At 52.2% G+C, this 19,776-nt stretch overlaps 1 protein-coding gene across 10 annotated transcripts in view; it reads left to right on the forward strand.

Annotated features, from left to right (window-relative positions):
• Window positions 1-19,776, forward strand: part of ZNF516 (zinc finger protein 516) — a 124,391-nt gene that overhangs the window by 79,760 nt on the left and 24,855 nt on the right. For all 10 annotated transcript variants that reach the window (XM_072819515.1, XM_072819530.1, XM_072819510.1 and 7 more), the window contains one exon: window positions 18,165-19,622. In XM_072819515.1, coding sequence (XP_072675616.1) covers window positions 18,165-19,622 — 1,458 coding nt within the window. The remainder of the gene's footprint in view (window positions 1-18,164; window positions 19,623-19,776) is intronic.

Raw genomic sequence — 19,776 nt, forward strand, 5'->3', positions numbered from 1 at the left:
CAAACTAACATGGGATGTTTTGTAAAAACACAAAAGGGTTTATGACTGGTTGTTGTCTGTGGAACTGGTGAATCCTTCATTGTGCTTTTCACGTGAACTGTGAGCAGACCTGCTGCTGGATCACAGACACTGGAGTGTCTGGAAGATAAAGGGGGGGGAGAGACTCTACGGAGCCCTCCCCTCGCGTTTGGACACCTCCGTGGGGGCCCTCTGTCAGTCCGGTGCCAGCCTCCTGGTCTGCACACCCCCTCCCTACTGGTCTGCCGCCATCCCCCCAGCCATCTGACTGTTTTGAGTGTGCCTCCTCACTCTTGGAGGCCTCAGGGTCCCCCCATCACCAGGCAGCCTGCTGGTACTGCTTGAGCCCTTGCAGGGGTTCCTGTCCTGCCCATAGTGCCAGGGCTGTCCCGGCGGGGGGCAGGGGCATACCTGGGAAATCTGGGCCCTAGCCTGGGGCTTCTCCTCCTCGTGCTGCTGACTTTCGAGCTGGTGGCTTTGTGGTGGGGGCTGTCCTGGGCTCCAAGGGGTGTCTCACAGCGTCTCTAGTTTCCAGCCCTCGGTGCCAGCAGCCCCCAACACCAGAAACAACCCAGGCGGTCTGCAGACTTTGCCAGGATGCCACCAAGACCCACCGTGTTAAGTGTGTGTGTATGATAGCTCAGGACGGATGGAGTAGGTGGGGTGTGGCAGAGGGGGTGCTCACGTTTGCCAGGTGTGTCACTTCTAGGGGCAGAGTTGGGCCGATTCTGGCATTGAGAGGGTTCATCCTGGCAGGGCCTGGTCGCACCGTGAGGCCACACTGTGAGCGTCTGATGCATGCCCAGAGTCCTGTATGCAGCTGGCTGAATTGTGTCCCCTGCTTGATGTGGCAGCGGGTGCAGGGGGCCCTGGCTCGGGGCCCCAGAGAGGACACTGATGCAGGCCTGACCCCAGGCCTTTGCTCTTGTGTTCTGGCTGCAGGTGCATGGGGCAGAGGGCAGGGCCCAGGCAGCTCTCAAGTCCTACCTGGGAGGGGCTGAGGGGCCGCCCCCACCCTAGATGGAGAGCGGACTCAGCCGTTCTGCCCCCATAGCCAACGTTCTGGCGGGGGCACAGTGGTGAGTCCTGTCCGTGGCTTCCATCTGTTCAGAAACTGTGTGCTTTGTTCACTTGGAAGGTATTTCATTTGCCATTTTGTAGACTTCCTGAGCATGTTTTAGTTTCTACCCAAATCCGAAAGTTTGTACAAAGATTAGGTAACACACGCACTCCTTGAATGGTAGTCAGCCTCCTTTCACAGTTAAACTATGCTGAGACCCTGTTGGAATGTGCTGGAAGTGTGTCTGGCAAGGGGGGTCGGGCGTAGAGGTGTCTTTTGACCCGTGGTGCTTTGCGGACCCTGTTCTGGGGGACCCGTGTCCCCTGTGAGCTGCTGGGTGGTGCCATTGCCTTGGTTTCAAGGGGGGATGCTGCTTCATCAGGCACTTTTCAAGGAAAGATCTGTCGATCCTGTTTCCTGCCCTGCACGCCTAAGCCATGGGTTTGGAGTCTTTTTTTTTTTTTTTTTTTAATTTAAATTTTTTTATTTATTTATGATAGTCACAGAGAGAGAGAGAGAGAGAGAGAGAGAGAGAGGCAGAGACACAGGCAGAGGGAGAAGCAGGCTCCATGCACCGGGAGCCCAACGTGGGATTCGATCCCGGGTCTCCAGGATCGCGCCCTGGGCCAAAGGCAGGCGCCAAACCGCTGCGCCACCCAGGGATCCCAGGGTTTGGAGTCTTTACAGATCTTTTCATTGGTACATTTGCTTAGCTGCTTTCCTGTAACCTCCAGTACCTATAATTGGTTCCCGCCCACTAGGTGCTTTGCAGGAGGCCCTGGGGAGGAGCGGAAGGCCAAGGTCCTCGTTCTTGCACCTGACCAGTAGAGTGGACGTGTCGTGATTTCTGTCCCAGGGCTGGCGAGCTGCAGGTGCTTTCAGACACTGCTGCATGGGAGTGGGTGAGCCTGTGGCACATCAGCCCACGTGGCATGGGAACTCTCTGGGGGTGGAGAGAGCTGCCTGTGACCCATCTGGATGCGGGGTGGTCAGAGCTGTGGTTATGAAGACATTAGGACTGTTGCATGTGACTAATAGGGGTTTTAACCAGATTCTAAAAATAACACGCATTTCATTGTTTGCATTATGTGTTTTAGTTTTGGTGTGGGAATGTCGTGTGAATCACCAAGTGGACGGAGGTCTGTGAATGGAGGCAGGAAGATGGGGCCTCGGATTTTGGCCCCTTAGCTCCTGGTGGCACTGAAGATCCTACTCTAGAGGCTCTTTTTCTTTTTTCTTTTCTTTTCTTTTCTTTTCTTTTCTTTTCTTTTCTTTTCTTTTCTTTTCTTTTCTTTTCTTTTCTTTTCTTTTCTTTTCTTTTCTTTTTTTTAAAGATTTTATTTATTTATTCACAAGAGGTATTATGCCCTGAGCCAAAGGCAGATGCTCAACTGCTGGGCCACCCAGGTGCCCCTCTCTTGAGTATGGATTGATGCTCTCAGTTTTTTTTTTTTTTTTTTTTTTTTTACGAATAGCTTCAACACACAGTTTCTCCTTGGAAAGAATGGTCTGCTTATCGGGATTTTAAATTTCGGACTTTGTAATCATCTGGCTGTGGGAAAAGGAGCAAGTTCTCAGGACTTGGTCCTGTGTGTAATGACCTGGTTGGATCCCTGTGGTCTGCCCCACCCCAACACACCATGGTTCTCTTGTGGGAGATTGTGTGTGCACGTGGTCACATGTGGTGGGCCATCGCGCACACCGTGAGTGCACACGTGTGGCATGAGTGCCCCTGTGACCATGTGTGCTAGGTGTGCAGGGTGGAGACAGGCAGACTCAGACACACGGTAGAGAGTGCCGTAATCTGGCCTCGAGCCTGGTGATTTCCAGGGCGGTGATAGGATGACTCAGCAGCACTGTAGATAATTAACATACATGAACACAGTCTGTTTTTCAATGTGGTTTATGGCTCTCAACCCCATGGCTTCAGCTCTGTCACCAGGACCAGTACACCTTGGTGGCCCTGTATGAAACTGTGAGCTGCCCACTTTCTGACAGATAAGGAGGTTATACGTTGGGGGCAGTAGGAACGTAGTAGCCAGACGAAGTTTTTTTTTTTTTTTTAAGATTTTTATTTATTTATTCATGGAAGACAGAGAGAGAGAGAGAGAGAGAGGCAGAGACATAGGCAGAGGGAGAAGCAGGCTCCATGCAGGGAGCCCGATGTGGGACTCAATCCTGGGTCTCCAGGATCACATCCTGAGCTGAAGACGGTGCTAAACTGCTGAGCCACCTAGGCTGTTACGAAGGTGTTTTGAGGTCAGAGGGAAGATGTAGTATGAGATGCAGAGCCAGTGAGGCCACCGCTGTTCTCCAGTGACTTTAGGTGACGGGATTTGGACACCGGGATTGGTCCTGTTCTGCAGCCACCAGTCACACTCACTGCCTGAGCACCGCTCACCGAGCCCTTGGGGAGGGTTGGCTTCTGCTGCGTTTCTAGCGCCTGTGGGGGCCTTGGGGGAGAGGGTACAGAGGGAGAAGGCGGATCACACAAGGCCCCCAGAACAGCTCACAGACTTAGTACAACAGGTAAGGCCCCAGGAGCTAGCAGAACCTTCCGGGCCTCTGGCACGCAGCTCAGGGAGGCCACGGGCCGATTCGGGGCAGTACTGCTTCCACGCTGGTGGAAGTACTGGTTCACGTTTGTTCCTGGTTATCCGATAGCTCCTGCCTTCCATGTAGGTAGGTGAGCTTTGTTCGTATGGTGGTGTGTACTCGGCTCACTTGTGAATGAACGAGAGGAACTGGCGACTCCTGAGGTTCTTATAAGGGCAAATAGTATTGACTTCAGTGACACCTCTAGCAAATCGGAAGCTCAAGGCTAAGGTGTGACTTGTGCACGCAAAGTATGTTCTCGGAGCCCTCCCACGTGCACACATGCACACATGTGCAGCAGCATCGCTATCTGGAAATAGCCTGCACAGAGTCCATGTTCAGAAATGCTGGCTTCCTGGGTCACCCTGCAGAGCTGACCATGTTCCTATGAGTGGGAGAAACACAGTAGAGGTGTGAGTCACTGGCCGGGAAGCCGGGGGCAGTTCTGTTTCTTGGCCTATTGGCTGTTCACCTTTGCCCCAGGTAGCTGGTGACCGTGGTGGGCCGAGGTCCGGGCTGGGCCCCGGTGTGATCTCCGTGCAGGGGGATGCGGGGGGTGGGGGGGTGGGGGGGGCAGACAGGCAGAGCCACGGGGCCCTTCCTTTTGGGTTCAGCTAACAGAATTTGATGGAAACACTTCCCTTAGTGGTAAAGTTTCAATTCATAGATGCAGGCCTCTGGCTCAGTCATGCAGCTCCTGGTAAACAATCTCAGAAATCCTATTTTGCAACTCCTTCTCAAAATAGCATTATGACTGAAATGATTGAGAAAATAAATGAAGTAATCGGGGCTTTTCCAAGGTCCTCTGAGGAGCATTGTTCCATCAGGCTTGTGATTCTCTCCGTCTTGACTTTCTAAAAACTGGGTAGGCTGACGTGAGCCGTCATTCAGGAGCAAAGCTGAAAGTCCACAGGCAGGGGAGCATAGTTACTGCCTGTTTATCAAAAGAGGAGGAAAAATGAAAAGTAAGGGATGGAGAAGTTCACGAAGGAGGAACGTACATGAGCTCCTTTCTCCTTTTGCGTTTTAACGAAGAATGTTCTAATTACAACCCATGGCCACAACTCCTACTAATGTGGTTTAGGGCAGCCTGCCTGAGATTCCAGAAAAAATTCAGTGATGTGATTCAGGAAGAGTTGTTTAAATTATTAAGTGAAATATAAAACAGTTTTTTCCACTAAGTATCTCTGGTGGAGTGGAACTGTTGAGACTTAATAGTTCTATCATGGTTGAAACTCTTTGTATGAGATAGAAAGTCTACGTGTTTTATACTCATTTATTCATTTATAGCCATAAAAGGCTGTACAGTCACCGGCTCAGTGTCCCGGTGGATGAGACCACCCGCTACACAGACTCTGGCCAGCTTAGTTAATGTCTCTGCCACCGCTTCTCTGCTCATGGCTTTGAGGTTCATGCTACATCCTAAGCCAGGACCATCCCTGTCTGGAATCTGCTAGAGCCATGGGGGAAGGAACACTTGATGTTTATTTTATATATTTAGTTTCATGAGTAGTTTTAACTTTGTGGACACTTAGATGGCGAATCTTGGTGGGTGCTCAGAAAAATCGGTCCCCAGAACTAATCAGTGCATCTCGTCAGAAGATACACAGGACACAACCCAAAGAATGGAAGTGATTTTAATTTTGACAGATGCAAGTTTCTGTTTGTGGAAGGATGTAGAAAACCAGGCCACACCGTGCATGCAGTGGGCCATGCTCCCCTCTGAGGCAGTCTGTCTTGGGGCAGTTGCCCATGGCGGCTGTCTGCCATCCCCCACCCCTGCACCCCCAGCAGGGCCAGTCCCCCGAACCCGGCCTTGCATGCAGCTGCCCTACGCGGCCCTGGGTGGGTGAGCCCTCCTGCTGTTCTAGAGTAAGTGTGCATGGGGAAGGGCCTGTCCACACTGAGCACACTCATGATTCTCCTGGGGTGCTCAGTGGTCTGTCACCTGGGTAAGTGCAGCAGGGCCCCATCCGGGGGACCAGCTACACTGAAGAGCCAGCTGTAGAGACGTTTTCAGGTTATCACCTCCATCCTGCATACAGTCTTCAATTACTCCTGTTCCTGGTTTTCCAGCTCAAAGCCCAGAGGGCTGGTAACTCATCCATTGCAGGGCGGAATGTGAGACACAGGCCAGATGTGCAGACCTTACTTGTTGAATGAGGTGCCATTACCCAAGCTGGGTTATCCTGGGTGAGGGGCTTCCCACATTAGACATTGGTGGCCCTGCAACTAGAACTTGGGCCTTCAAACTTGAGTTGGAGGAAACAAGGCCAACAGACCCACCATCCTAGGCCGGCTACGGCGCTTGCACCCCTAGAACGTGCCTCTGTCTTAACCTTGAAAGGAACTGCTTTGAAGCCACAGTAGAAATACCTGCTGATAAAACTTTTCAAGGCATTTAGTGAATTGCTAGAGTCTTTCAGATCAATCCCTAGATTACTAAGTTAAGTTTCAGCACGTTGGACACTCGTGGGTACTGGCTGGGATCCCCGAAGGCTTGTCTTCTAACCTCATGTTTGCCATGAGATTCAAGGGCTTCATTGGTTTAAAGCCTTCTGCCTTTTACCCCTCTAAAAGTATCGATGAGCAAACACACACAAATGTTAGGTGCTTGGAGACCTTTTGATGGACGACCTGATGAGGCCTTTTCAGAAGAAAAGTGCAGGATTATGTTGACCAGTGTTTAAGGCATGTTCCTGGTGTGCATCTGTTGCTAATAAATCGTGTTTAAAAGTAGATACTTCTCTACTCCCATTTCTGAGCTCCAGGGACCACACAGGTAGCCGAGTGGGAGTGTTGGGGTTTTAGATTGTGAGCAGCTGCCATCTAGTGGTCGGTGGCCCGCACGGCGCGGCGCCTGGCAGCCCGAAGCTGCTGCTGCTGCGGGGAAAGCCGGTCTTCCCCGCCACCGTCCCTGGGAGCGCACGCCCTGACCTGGAAGTCAGACACATGTCCTGATTTTAGATCTGAAAACTATTCCAATAAATAACTTGAGTTTTTTTTAAAGATTATAATTTCTTCGCAAATACTCAGAATTAGGTGTTTGTTTTGTTTTTGTTTTTTTTGGATAATGAGCAGCAAAGAAGTTTTAAACCCCGTAAATGCTAGCTTGCGTGTATGAGTCTTATTCTTCTTGTGTTAGAGATTCACAGTGCTACTTCTCGTCTCAAATCTTACCCATTCCCGATCTCTGAAAAACACTTCTTGTGAAACAGAAAGCAGGCGGTTTTAGTTATGTGTTTTTCACCTGAAAGCAGCTCGAGGCTCTGTCCTGTGAGCAGGGAGGGCCCTGGAGGGTGAGGGGAAGAGGCGTCGAGCTGAGCTGTCCCACACTTTTCCTTTCTCTGTGCTAACGTGGTGACGTTTTAGAATCCAAAAGTCGTAGAAGTGCTTTCTTTCCAGCAGTTCCTTTGGCCGTTCTTGGAGGTTTGATTTTCTTTCCTTCTGTTTGTGTCAAATGGAGATGTTTGTTCTGTCCAGAGCCTGGAGCCTGGTTTGTCTAGTTTTATTTCATGATTTCTTTTTGCTTTTGTCTGCATTTTTTTCAGACGAGTTGTAGTTGGCGGCTGGATTTTGAGGGTGAAGGAGGGCATGTAGAGGATGGAAGCTATGAAAATAGACTTGAATTCTGTTCACTTTAGCAAGGATAGGATTTAAAAAAACAAAAACCAAAAAACACAGCAACCACCCCAGTGATGGGTTTTCACAGTTGAGTCAGGAAGCAGTTAGTGAGTTCTAGATTTCTAGGATATGACTGTGCTGATGGTGGGATGGACTGCTGGTTCATAGCTGAAGCTCCGTGGAGACTCTAGGTGTCTTTTTGACCTTTAAAACCTCGTTTTGTACGTAATGGATAGTAAAGTTTTTGAAAAAGTTCTCTTCCAGATTTTTTAAAAATTTATTTATTCATGAGAGACACACACACACACAGAGGCAGAGACACAGGCAGAGGGAGAAGCAGGCTCCATGCAGGGAGCGCGATGTGGGACTTGATCCTGGGTCTCCAGGATCACACCGTGCGCTGAAGGCAGGTGCTAAACCATGATCCACCCAGGCTTCCATATCTTCCATATTTTAAGCTTGAGACTTTCTTGTGTAACCTGGTGAATTTGTTCAGACAGAAATCCTGTATTTGACTTGTAATAACCCTTTTTTCTTCAGCAATCAAAATATGGTTTCCAAAGTGCAAAGATGCTTCCTCTTTTTCTATTAATGCAAACAAGTTACCATTTTGCAAGTTGTTCTTGTTATTGCATTGATTCTTTAACATGAAAACTTGGACACTGTGCTCACCAGAAAAGTAGCAGGTGCATGTCAGGATAAATACATGTTCATTTATATAAGGACTTGAAAATATCATTATTTAGCTGTCACCCCATTATTTTAGTTACTGGCACTTTCCTTATCTTCCAGGCTTTCTTCTTCTTTTTGACATTCATGTGGTGTGCACGCATGATGATGTAAAAGAGCTTTAACAAACGTAGGAGAAATTTTCCTGGCTGTGGCACGGACCAGCCCTTGATGGGCACCGGCCCGTCCGAGCCACTGTGTGTTGTCGTTATCGGTGGACGAGGGCTTGTCGCTGTGCTACTGCTCCGCTCTCGGCGCTTCTAATCTCATGGCAAACATGAGGTTAGAAGACAGCTCCTGGCCTGTCCCGGAGGGGGGGGGGGTTGCATTCTCTGTGCTGTGGCCCCTCCTTGGTCATGCAGCCTCTGGCATGTGCTCTGCTCACCTGCTTTCCTGGCTCCCTCCGTTCCTGCTCTGACTTTGGCTCTTGGTTATTTTTCCTCCTTTTCCCAGAAGGAGAATTTCAGGGTTAAACCAGCCTGTGGCAGTGTTTTTCTGTGTTTCCTTTGCTTCACTTGCACGGAACGCCTGAGTTATGTTTTTTAATTGAAAGGCCCTGTGGTTTTTACCACTAAAACGTTTCATAAGCATTTTCTACATCATACCCCAAACATCTTATGGTGATAATGCTCCACATCTCCTTTCATGCCGAGTGCTAGATCTTCATCACATTTCATTGAAAATCGGTGTTCCTGTTACTGAGATTTTTCTCACTGAAGGATCTTTCCAGGGGCTCTTTTTTTAAATTTATTTTTTATTTTTTTATTTTTTAAATGTAGACATGTGTGCTGTTCTCTCTTTGCTAACATGTTGCATGTCGATCATCTGAGTAACTCCAGGCTTCAGTTAAACCTTGATGCCTTATTGCTCCCCAGACATCTTACCTTGACTCTGGCCTGTATTTGGTTACTGGTTATCCCTTTGTCAGGCAGGTGCAACAGTTATAAGAGAAGAATCTGCTGAGAAACATTCAAAAACTGTAATGTTCTTGCTGTCACATCAAGGTGTTTGTAACTGGTAATATAATAAAAGTTACTAGAAAGTCACAAATATTAACTGTGGAAATATGAGACTTATTTTTTTCCCCTCTTCTGCTTCTGGCAAAGCCTGGTGCACCCCTGGGAGGTGCTGGGGAGGCGCTGGCTGTTGCGGGGCATCAGCAGGAGGAAGTAGCCCTGTCTCTTCAGCTTTTGGACCCCGGGAGGTGGGCCGGGTGGTCCTCACCATTTGCTGCTGCTGCCCAGGGTAGACCAGTCGCTGGTGATGGGCTTTAACGTGCAGTCTTTTTTTTTTTTTTTTTTTAAAGATTGTATTTATTTATTCATGAGAGACACAGAGAGAGACGCAGAGACATAGGCAGAGGGAGAAGCAGGCTCCATGTGGGAGACTGAGGCAGGATTTGATCCCAGAACTCCAGGATCATGACCTGAGTCAAAGGCAGACACTCAACTGCTTGAGAGCCACCCAGGCATCTCATGTCATTTTAAATTTTACTCATCACTGTGTACTCCCGCTTCCTATCTTGGACAGAAAGTCCTCTTCTAGACTTGCATGACTTGAGGCCATTTGGGTTCCATGTGGACAGTTCTGGAAATTGGCTGCTTCTGTGAGGCCCAACGCTTTACCCTAAGTGCACCCAATCTAAATATAGTCATGTCCCAGGAGAAGCCGAACCGAGCCTTGCTGCCATGGCATCGGATTCTCCCCCAGCAGGTGCTCAGTGCCACACAGCCAGGAGGCGGCTGGCTGACACCCTTCCGAGGTAGAGCTTATCAGACCTTTCCCCTCTGAGATCGCTTCCATCCTGTGGGTCATTCTGCAGGGCTGTATATCGGCACAGTGCTCCTGTCTTAACTGGGAAATTTTTTAAAAAGTCATTTTTTTTGTCCTTTGCATATTTCGCTCACATTCATCACAAAAATCCTATTTATTTTTCAAGAGGAGAGGATGCAGTCTTTGGGAACAAAGGTGGAGCCGTGGGTTGGTTCAGGTGTTAGCCCTCACAGCCAGAGTACTGATGGATTGGCCCCCACGGGGCTGGCTCGCAGCCTGATCGATGACACTGGCGGAGCTCATGGGGGATCAGAGCTGGAGTTAGGTCATGGCCGGTGATGAAAACCGAAGTTCTGTTCTCAGGTCTGTGGGAACTTGGCGGTGGAAAGACGGTCTTAATAATAGGAAGTCCTTATGTTTTAGTGAGAGCAAGACAAAGGTTATTGCCCCGGCCAGACCATTGTGCGTAATGTCCGAGCAGGTGTCTCATTTCATTGGTGGACCAAGGAATTCCAGAGGGTGGGGTCACTTTAGGACTTTCCAGTTCTGAGCAGTGCGGGGATCCAGTCGCCACAAACCACAAAAACCGCCATGCGTGCCCCTGTTCCCGTAATGGGGTTGTCATATTTCTAGGACATGCACCCCAATGCATGCATTAGGTTGGTAACTAGGTTAGTGGTTTTGCGGCATGTTGCTAGGACCCCAAGGCCTCGCGACTACCCATGCCCGCTTTACTTTTCATCTCTGCAAGCTCTTGAGAAATATTTACTGCATTAACTCATTCATATTCCACTTCATACTTTTCAGGGTGCTTTCCTGCGCACAGGAATCAAGTACGTTAAATGGTTTGTTTTATTCACTCATTAATTCAGTGTGCATTTGTGGAACATCTACTCCCAACCAGGTGCACTAGATGCTGGCAATCAGTGTTTGAGTAACACGGGGTTTGTGTTTTTGGAGCTCAGATCCTTTTGGGGAGAGGTGGAGAGGACACACACACGTACAACACTGAGGAAGACAATGCCAGGGAAACAGAACAAGTGGTGGGAGTGGGTGTGCTGGGGGGTGTGATTTTAGGTAGGGGGTCTGGGAGATGCTCCTCAGGGAGGAAGCAGAGTCTGGTGCAGTCCTGGGGCCTCAGTGGTGGCTGTTGGCTGTGGGAGGCCCCCTGCACTCTTAGCAGACATCCTGGATTAGGTGAGAACGCCTTTCTCAAACGTTCTCTCCTTGTGGCCTAAGGAGGCATTCTGCAGACCACGGCCGTGACTTTGTTCTGTACCTTAAAGAACATCCCTGCTGTGCCTTTTGTGACCAGACACTCATCCCCGTGTTTCTCTGAAGCGGCAGGGTGTGAAAGAAACCTTGAGACACACAGAACCTGGCTAGAGCCTCGGTTCCCACCACTTGTCCGTAGCTGCATTAGGGGGACAGCGTGGCACTTGGACCTGATCTGGCGTGGGCGAGCCCTTCCTCCTGGCGCCGGGGCTCCCTGCCCTGGAGCCTTCGCCCCCCTCTCCCCCCGCCGTTCCGTCCCCATGACCCCCTAGGGGAACTTTATTATCCTGTTTTCCCCGGAGCCCGTTTTTAACCTGGTGAACGCGGGCGGTGTGGCCGCCGAGAGCCTGGTTGACCCAGGGATTCCAAACCTGTTCCTGGGCCTGTGGTTCCGGCGCCTCTGGCCCCTAGCGCGCCTTCCCCTCCGCTTCTCAGTCCAGCTGCTCACATTTGTGGGGACAGAGAGCAGAGAGTCCAGTGCACGCTGGGCGCCAGGTGCGTGGCTGTAGAAGTGTCCTCTCTGGTCATCAGCTGGTGCTGTGTCCGGGTCGGATTCCTTCTGGGGACAGATGGGCTGCGCGGTCACTGCCGCAGGACAGTGAGTGGCAGGAGGGGACCCTGTGCTGCTTATTTGCACAGTCACCACCCTTTTGCATTTCTGTCGGGCCTCACTGGACTTTGGCCTCATGCTCCTGTGATGTTGGTGTGTGTGGCTGTCTGGCTGTCCGCCTCCTCCCTCTGGCCTGTCCCGCGAATCCGGCTGCGGACCCAGCCCAGCACCTACCCCAGGGCCGAGGCCAAGCAGATGTGGTGACACCTGAGCACCCAGCCACCTACGGAAATCTTGCTCTGTTTCTCATCTTTCATCTTGGGGGCTGTGGGCTGCATCCCACCGCAGTCAAGTTTCCCTAGGGGTCCTGGTGGGAGATGTGTGGCCTTCAGTCCCCAGAACCTGCTGTGGGGGCTAGAGGAGGCGACTGTGAGCCATGGAGAGCAGCCAGGAGCCCTGGCAGCCGTGCCTCCAGCTCCTTTCCTGAGATGTGGGGTCGGCTCCCCCACAGGCAGCCCTTGTATCGCATGGACCCAGTGCCCTGCCTGTGGCCAGGGGTCCGTGACTCCCCCGGGTTTGTCCTGTGTCACCCCACAGCTCTCAGTCTTGGCCACGGTGTGAATCACCTCGAGGTTTTTGTAGGAAAGGCAGGTGGCATGGCTCCCTTCCACCCCCGGGTCTGGGCTTGGGTGTTTCCCACCTGAATACTTCATGTTTTTCTGGATGGTTCCAGCATGCAGACAGATTGCTGCCCTGGACAAATCATTCCTTCGTTCATCCCACACCGAGTGAGCGTCAGGTTGAAGCAGTGCAACCGCCAGCCCCATTTTCTAGGTGGGAGCATCTGAGACCTCACAAGCCTTGTCCCTCTTGCTCAGTTTCCAGAAACCTCCCCCGAGGAGGCCTTCTCTGGACATGCTCCCATCCATCCCGTGCTGAGGTGGCTCAGCACCAGGGCTGGGCTCCTCCAGAGCGATGTCAGCCTGCGGAGGCTTTCCTGATCACACACGCTGGGCTTGTGGTCGTCTAGGGCCCTGGAGTCTTTTTCACAGCACAACTCTTAAGCCAGACCTTTTGCTTCTTGTGCTTTCTTTTTTTTCCTATGAGCTTTCGTGTTCTTTTCCAGCCTTTATTCCATCTTGTTGAAAACTTTCAAGTCTTTCTTCTGTTGCTGAAGCTTTTGGCTGCCTCTCCCAGTGGAGTGTCAGTCTCAGATATGATAAACTTGTCTAGTCCCACTTCTTCATCGAGGTCACTGGTAATAATGATGTCATGAGCACAGACACTATAGCATCCATCAGAGTCCTTCACCCAGCCTCCCTTCGCCTAGTCCCCACACCATCAGGAGAGGCCAGGCCCAAACCCCACGCTATCCCCCGAATGACTGGCATGGTATGTCTCCCTACAGGGGATCGTGCCATACAGTCCACGGGCTTTTACGGTGCTGGGTGTCTTATTGCCAAACCCAGGATAAAATATTTTGAAACTCATCCTATTTTATAAACGAAAACACCAAGGCATGCAGAATTGACCTACTCTTGCTCAGCAGGTCAGTTTCAAAGTATGTTTTGATGGTGTCACCGTTCCACAAGGTGCCTCCGGTGCTGTTCCCTGGGATTCAGGTCCCGCGGGTGTGTATGGGGCAGCGCAGAGGTATTCAGAGTCATCATGCAGGTGTGCTGCAGGACCTGATGCGCCTGCCTGCCTCTGTGGCCTGTCCTCGCAGGGCAGGGCTGCGGAAACATGGGTTTATTTAGATGTGGCTGAGCTGAGTGCATGGCGTGGAGGTGAAGGCCCTGTGGTATGTGCTCCTTGCTGCATAGCCCGCCTGGGAGCACAGCTGCACCTGCGCAGGCGCTGCTTCCCTCACAGGAACCAGGCCGTGTAGGCAGGGGCTGTGTCCTCATGGAGGATGAGTCCGCTCCTGGCACATGGCCCAGAAGGGATGGGAGGGAGCCCTGTGGCACGGGACGACCATGGGTGATGCGCTCGGGCTCCTGGAAGGCTGTGAGCAGCCGTAAAGGTGTTCGGCTGTGAAGATAAGATGTTACATGTGGACAATGGCATCTGTTTGTAGGGACCCACAGTGGGAGATATGAAGAAGTCAAACTTCTCATTTATCTGTTGAGAAAAGAAATCATAGTGATCAAGGGCTGGAAAGAACTAGATTAAGTCCTTATGAGAGACTGTAGTACGGTTGTCAAAGGAGCCCTTGTTGGCCGTTCCTGTAAAGCCGTTTTGGGTTTGGGTAAAGACAGTTGTTTCCAAGACTCCTTAGAACTAGGGCAGTGTCACCAGCTTTTTTTTTTTTTTTTTTTAAAGCATCCCAGCAATGGGGCTCAGACTTTGTTCCTTGTGTAATTTTAATAGCTTTGAAGTTTTACCCTTTCTTAACCTTGAAGGCAGCCCCCCTCATTTTCCTTGTCAGCTGGAAGCATGGTGAGGCCAACTTTGTATGTGGCCCTGGCAGTCGCCCGTGTCATCATCCATGTCCTGCTCCATTGCCGCGGGGAGCCCGGCATGAGAGATGGTGGATGTGGCCGCTCATGGGTCTCCTGGCAGCCCTGCAGACTTGAGCACTGGGAGGCTGGGCAACAAGAGAAGCCGTGATGTGTATGGAGTCATGGACATCATAGTTGTCACAGAGATCAGCGAGGACCGTGATGCAGCCAAGTGCAGGGGGAGGTGGGTGCATCCCCTGCAAAGCACCTCTGAGCAGGCAGCTCAGAAACGCAGCTCGCTCGGGGAGGGCGGGCAACCCACGTGGGAGTCTTTCTTAGGGGAAGGGGGAGCCCGCGGGCGGACAGGGAGTGTGCGGTGGCCTGTGTGTCCCCTGCCCTGGTGAGGACCCACCTGGCCCCGCCCCGCGGCCCTGCTGCTGTCGGCGCAGTGAGGACACACTTGCCGGCTCCATGCTGTGGGTCTGTGCCTAAGGGGGGAAGAAAGGAGGCAGCTACAGCCACTCAGAAGTAAGTGCCTTAACATGGGTGTGAAAACAAAAACAGGCCGTGCAGTGAAACCCAGGTCAGTCACAGAGGTGAGAGGGGACGCAGAGGAGGGTTAAATGGAGGATTTTTTGTTACACAGGTCTCACTGCAATAAAAATAAATCAAAAAAGAAAAAGTCAACAGGGAGTAATCTTTCTTACACCAAGGAAACAAGATTACTCTTGTTTCAGGGGTAGTTGTGTGTGTGCACGTGTGTATGCATGTGAGTGTCAGGTGTTGCTGCAGGGATTTCAAACAACAAAGTTTCCACCTTCTCAAACTTCCAGGGCTGGTGGGCATCTCCAAAGGATCTGCGCACATGTGCATGTGAGTACCTGTGTGTGCACATGCAAGTGTGTGTGTATGCGTGTGCACATGCACAGTAAGCACCAGGTATCTCCAGATGTGAGGTACATGTCACGGCTGCAGAAACCTAATCAGTGCTGCACTTTGCAAACCATTCCCAGAAGGGGCCTGTTTAGAAAGAAATCAAGAAATTTAAGGCGTGTGTAGTTCACACACTATCATCTAGGCTGAGGTGAGAGCAGACCCTGGAAAAACGACTCTGTGCATGTGCAGGCAGCCGTACATGTGTTACCGTGTGTGCCTGTATGCACGCGTGGACCCGGTCACCCTGCACAAGAATGGTGCACTGCAGCTGGATGTGCTGGCTCTGGCTTCCTGCAGGGGTGCTGAGGGCTGTGCCGCTCGGAGCCAGTGTCTTTCTCAGCCTCGTGGTCGAGGTTACCCGCAGCCGTTGATGGGCAGGATGTGGAATCCACACTGTGGGCGTCCTGCCCTTCGTTGAAGCCTAAGAAAGTCCGTGGTGTGGGCTGCCCCGAGACAGGTGTGGCTCATGGAGCAGTGGGTGGGGAAGTGTGGGTGCCCCATGGGCCGGGCAGGTGTGGCCCATGGGAGGTCTACCCCGTGGGTGACTTGGCCTTGTGAACAAAGTCAGAGATGGCATTCAGGAACCCGGGGGCAGGGGCCTGTGGTGGGTGCACCGAAGCCCGGCAGCCACAAGTGACCTTGCTGGTTCATGGAGTGTGCCAGGGTGCCAGCCTGCGGTGGTGACCTGGGGTTCATCAGACCTGGAGCCAGGGAACCTCACAATGGAAAGGGCTCCAGGTCCAGCAGGGGTTGAGGGGGGACGGGGAAGAGCCACAGACGGCTCCTGGTTTGAAGAAGCACCTGGTTGCTCAGCTGCCCACCTTCCCTCCGTGGACGTCAGATCATCGGCGTCCCCGTTCTGAACTGCCCTCCAGGAGTTAGAGGCCATTGGGAAGGACCAGGTTCCTTTTTTCACGACTGGTTTCCTGTGACAACAGCTTTGCTCCACCCCCACCAGTGGCTCCATGGACCCCGTGTGGTATCCCGTGCTTCTCGTGTTTTAGTGTCTTGGTCAGAGGCCCTGGAAGTTCTGTCGTGATGTATATAATCCTTTCTGGGAGTATAAAACGTGGGGACTTGGGCAGGTGTGCTCTGAAACCCTCACAGATGTGCAGTGTTGGGTTACGCTGGCCTCCCTTTCAACTCAGGAATTTGACTCACAGTCTCTGGTGTGTGTTTTCATAAATCTGTGTTCTTATAAAACAGGAGACACGAGGGCCCCCAGCCCCCGGCATTTCTCTCTTTGAAAATGTAAAAGTGACTTTGACATTGCGAGCATCGGTCACAATGAGCGAAGGCCATGAGGTTTCTGTAGGTTTAATTCCAGGTTAAGTGGAGAGTCCCAGGGCCGCACCAGCCACCTTCCGAGGAGCAGGGTGTGATCCTCAGGACAGGTGGGCACTCCCGAAGCGGCTTACCTGTTAGCATCCCGGAGCCAACAGGAGCCTGAGTGCTCATCCCTCCTGTGTCTTATCTCCTCATCCCTCTGCTCATCACTACCTGCTGCTCATGTTTTACGTGGACAGAATCCTTTAAAATTGCTGAGGGTGGTTTGCTAACTACCTCTGCATTGAAACTGCGCATTTGTTACTGTGCTCATCCTGACCTGTGTCAAAGTGCGTTCTCTTCATGCTGCCATGAAGATCCTTCAGCATACATTTTTAAAAAAATACCAATTTGATGGGATTCCTGAGTCTTAACTCCAAAAAATATACTTAGAAAATGTTTAAAGAACCTTTTTTTTTTTTTTTGTAAATAGATACATATGTTCTACTGCAAATGTTTAAGTCTCTAAATACTCTTACATTAAGACCATCAAGGGGCACCTGGGAGCTCAGTGGTTTAGTGCCTGCCTTCAGCCCAGGGAATGATCCCAGGGTCCTGGGATCGAGTCCCATGTCGGGCTCCCTGCATGGAGCCTGCTTCTCCTGTCTGTGTCTCTGCTTCTCTCTCTCTGTGTCTCTCATGAATAAATAAATAAAATCTTTAAAAAATAATAAAAAAAATACCATGAATATTGGGCCTCGCTGTAAGTAGGCACCTGACATTTTAACCCACCCATTCCAGAGGTGACAGGGTTTTATCTAAGGAGATAAAATATGCCCAGTGGCGTGTCCATGATGAAGAACTCGTGTTCTGTAGTCGGGAAAGTTTTAAGCTATCCAGAAGCATATGCACACCTTCCAGGCATTGATCTCATAACACCCGAAGTCATCAGACCCCAAATGTCAAATGGGGTTTTTCCCATGTTGTCTTGAATCCCTTTGGGGTGTGGTGGGGTCCAGCACGATGGTGTGAAGGGCATGGAGCCCTGCTTCCACCTGGTGCCGATGCCCACCTGCAGCCTGGTTGAGGAGGAGGTGGGCCTCCTCGTGGCAAGGCATCCAGGTGCACCAGGCTATGTGTCTTGCATGAACACTGCAGGTGGAAACTGCAGGCACAGAGAGTCCAGGGTCCCTGACCTGGGCATGCTCTTTCTCTTGGGCATCCCTCCTGGGAGGAGAGGGGAGGAGTAGCTTCACTTAGCCTTCCTGCTCAGGCCTCTGAAGGAAAACTTCGGGTATCACGGTTTTGGACTTTAAGGGAGAGAGTCACGGGGGCCCTTTCTGGATCTGTCTACAGTCAACCCGTAGCCCAGAAACTCCTGAGGCAGCCACGGGATCCCCTGGGCAGAAGAAGCTGTTTTGGGGCCCAGCCTCTGTGTGACCATGGGCTGCACATCAACCTCTCTGGGTTTTCTTGCCTTAAGTCCACGGGATCCCTAACCATGACTACATTTAGGGAATTGTCTGAATGTCACAGTGGGGGCAGAGGGGGCCCTGTGCTGTTATAGAGCAGGTGTTTCTTGGTTCTTGAGGTAACTAGTTAGCCTCTGTTAACTAGTAGCTGTGTCATTATAGGCAACTAGATTTTATATTTCCTGACAGTCTGCTGAGTTACTTAATCTTCTGAAAAAAAAAAAGAAGCCCCACCCCAAATACCATCCTTTTGCCCTTAAATCTGGTCAGCTCTTGACAGTGCTTTGGGGAGTGGCCACATTGTGTCCCCGAGGACCAGTGCGCCCTCTGTGCGGGGGCCACAAGACCTCTGGATGTGCTGCTCTGTGTCTCCTTCTGTTCTGACAAGAAATGGTAACTTCACGTTTTACATTTTGATCCTCCAGGGGGAAAGCCACACCGCTTCTGCTTTTCTGAAGAAGTAGCACCGACTGTGCTCTCCAATGGAGACCAGAGCCATGCGCCTGGAAATAACGCGCCGGAAACAGACACTGGTGAGCCCAGAGCCGGGAATGCATCGTCATTGTCCACCCTTGAAAACAGGAGCAGGGATGCTTCCAAGAGATCCGAGCAGCCCAGGTTTTCTGTGGACTTGAAGACGCCAGGGTTTCACCTGAAGCAGGAGGTCTCCGTCTCGAGGGATGCTGCAAACTTCCCTTTGCATTTGGGTCAGACTTTTCCAGAAGGAGCCAATCTGCAGCTCTTGTCTGAGAGCCCAGCCAACCACCTGAAGGAGAAGCTGTCCGACCTGCTCATGAAGGGACACACAGGCGGTGGAAGAAAGGGGCTGGCCCCAGACTTGATCCCGCTGGACCTCAGCGAGAGGTCAAGTCGGGATGACCCCAGCCGTAAGGAACTGGCCTCGTCGCTGCAAGCCGCGCTGGCTGTTCACCCGTGTCCTTACTGCAATCACAAGACCTACTACCCCGAGGTCCTGTGGATGCACAAGCGCGTCTGGCACAGGGTCAGCTGCAACTCCATGGCCCCCCAGTGGATTCAGCCCAATGGTTACAAAAGCATCAGAAACAACTTGGTCTTCCTAGCCCGGAGTGGACGCACGGGCCCCCCACCTGCTCTGGGGGGCAAGGAGTGCCAGCCTCTGCCCATCGCTCGGTTCACCCGCACCCAGGTGCCGGGAGGGGCGCCAGGGCCCAAAAGCAGTTCCTCGCCGCTGGGTGTGACCACAAAAGCCGCTAGCATGCCTAAGAGCAAGGAGAGCCACCCCGGGGGCCCCTGCGCACTTTGGGTGGCCAGCCCTGAGGGGCACCGGCAGGCCAAGCCTGGCCATGGCCCCGAGCAGCACGGAGCCCCTGCGCAGCCGCCCCTGCCCAAGCCCAGGCAGGAGGCCAGCCCTAGACCCGGGCCCACGGGGGGCAGCGGCTTCAGCCGGAGTGCCACCCCCACACCCTCTGTTATTGCTCGGGCGGGCAGCCAGCCCCCGGCTGGTGGGAGGCCAGGGGACAAGTACATCATCCCTCCCGCGGGGGCCAGCCTCGGCCCCCCAAATAAGCACAGTGCCCCGGACCCCCTGAAAGCCAAATTCAGCCCTCAGCCTCAGGGTCAGCCACACGTGAAAGGTGATGGGGGCCCTTCTCTACCTCCCCGCGAGCCCCCCTCCAAGGCCGGCCAGGAGCTGCGGCCACCGGCCAGTGGTGGGGCGGGCCCCAGGGGGAACGCAGCCTTGCCTGGCCCGCCCGCCCTGCACGCCAGCAAGCAGGAGCCCATGTCTGACGGCCACGAGAAGCGCCTGGACATCCTCAATATTTTTAAGACGTACATTCCAAAGGACTTTGCTTCTCTGTACCAGAGCTGGGGTGCCAATGGTCCTGCACTAGAGCACAGAGGTAAGACGAGCGGGCCCCCTCCCTGCCTGCCTGCGGGAGCGCTGTCACCATGATCCTCATCCGGTCCTCAGGCCTCATAGACGAGCCCCTCCTTAGGAGGTTGGGATGCTGCCTGTTGGCGGGTATCTAAAACAGGACAGAGAGGAAGGAGCAC

Source organism: Canis lupus, chromosome 1 (genome assembly GCF_048164855.1).
Source record: "Canis lupus baileyi chromosome 1, mCanLup2.hap1, whole genome shotgun sequence".
Classification (NCBI taxonomy): Eukaryota; Metazoa; Chordata; class Mammalia; order Carnivora; family Canidae; genus Canis; species Canis lupus.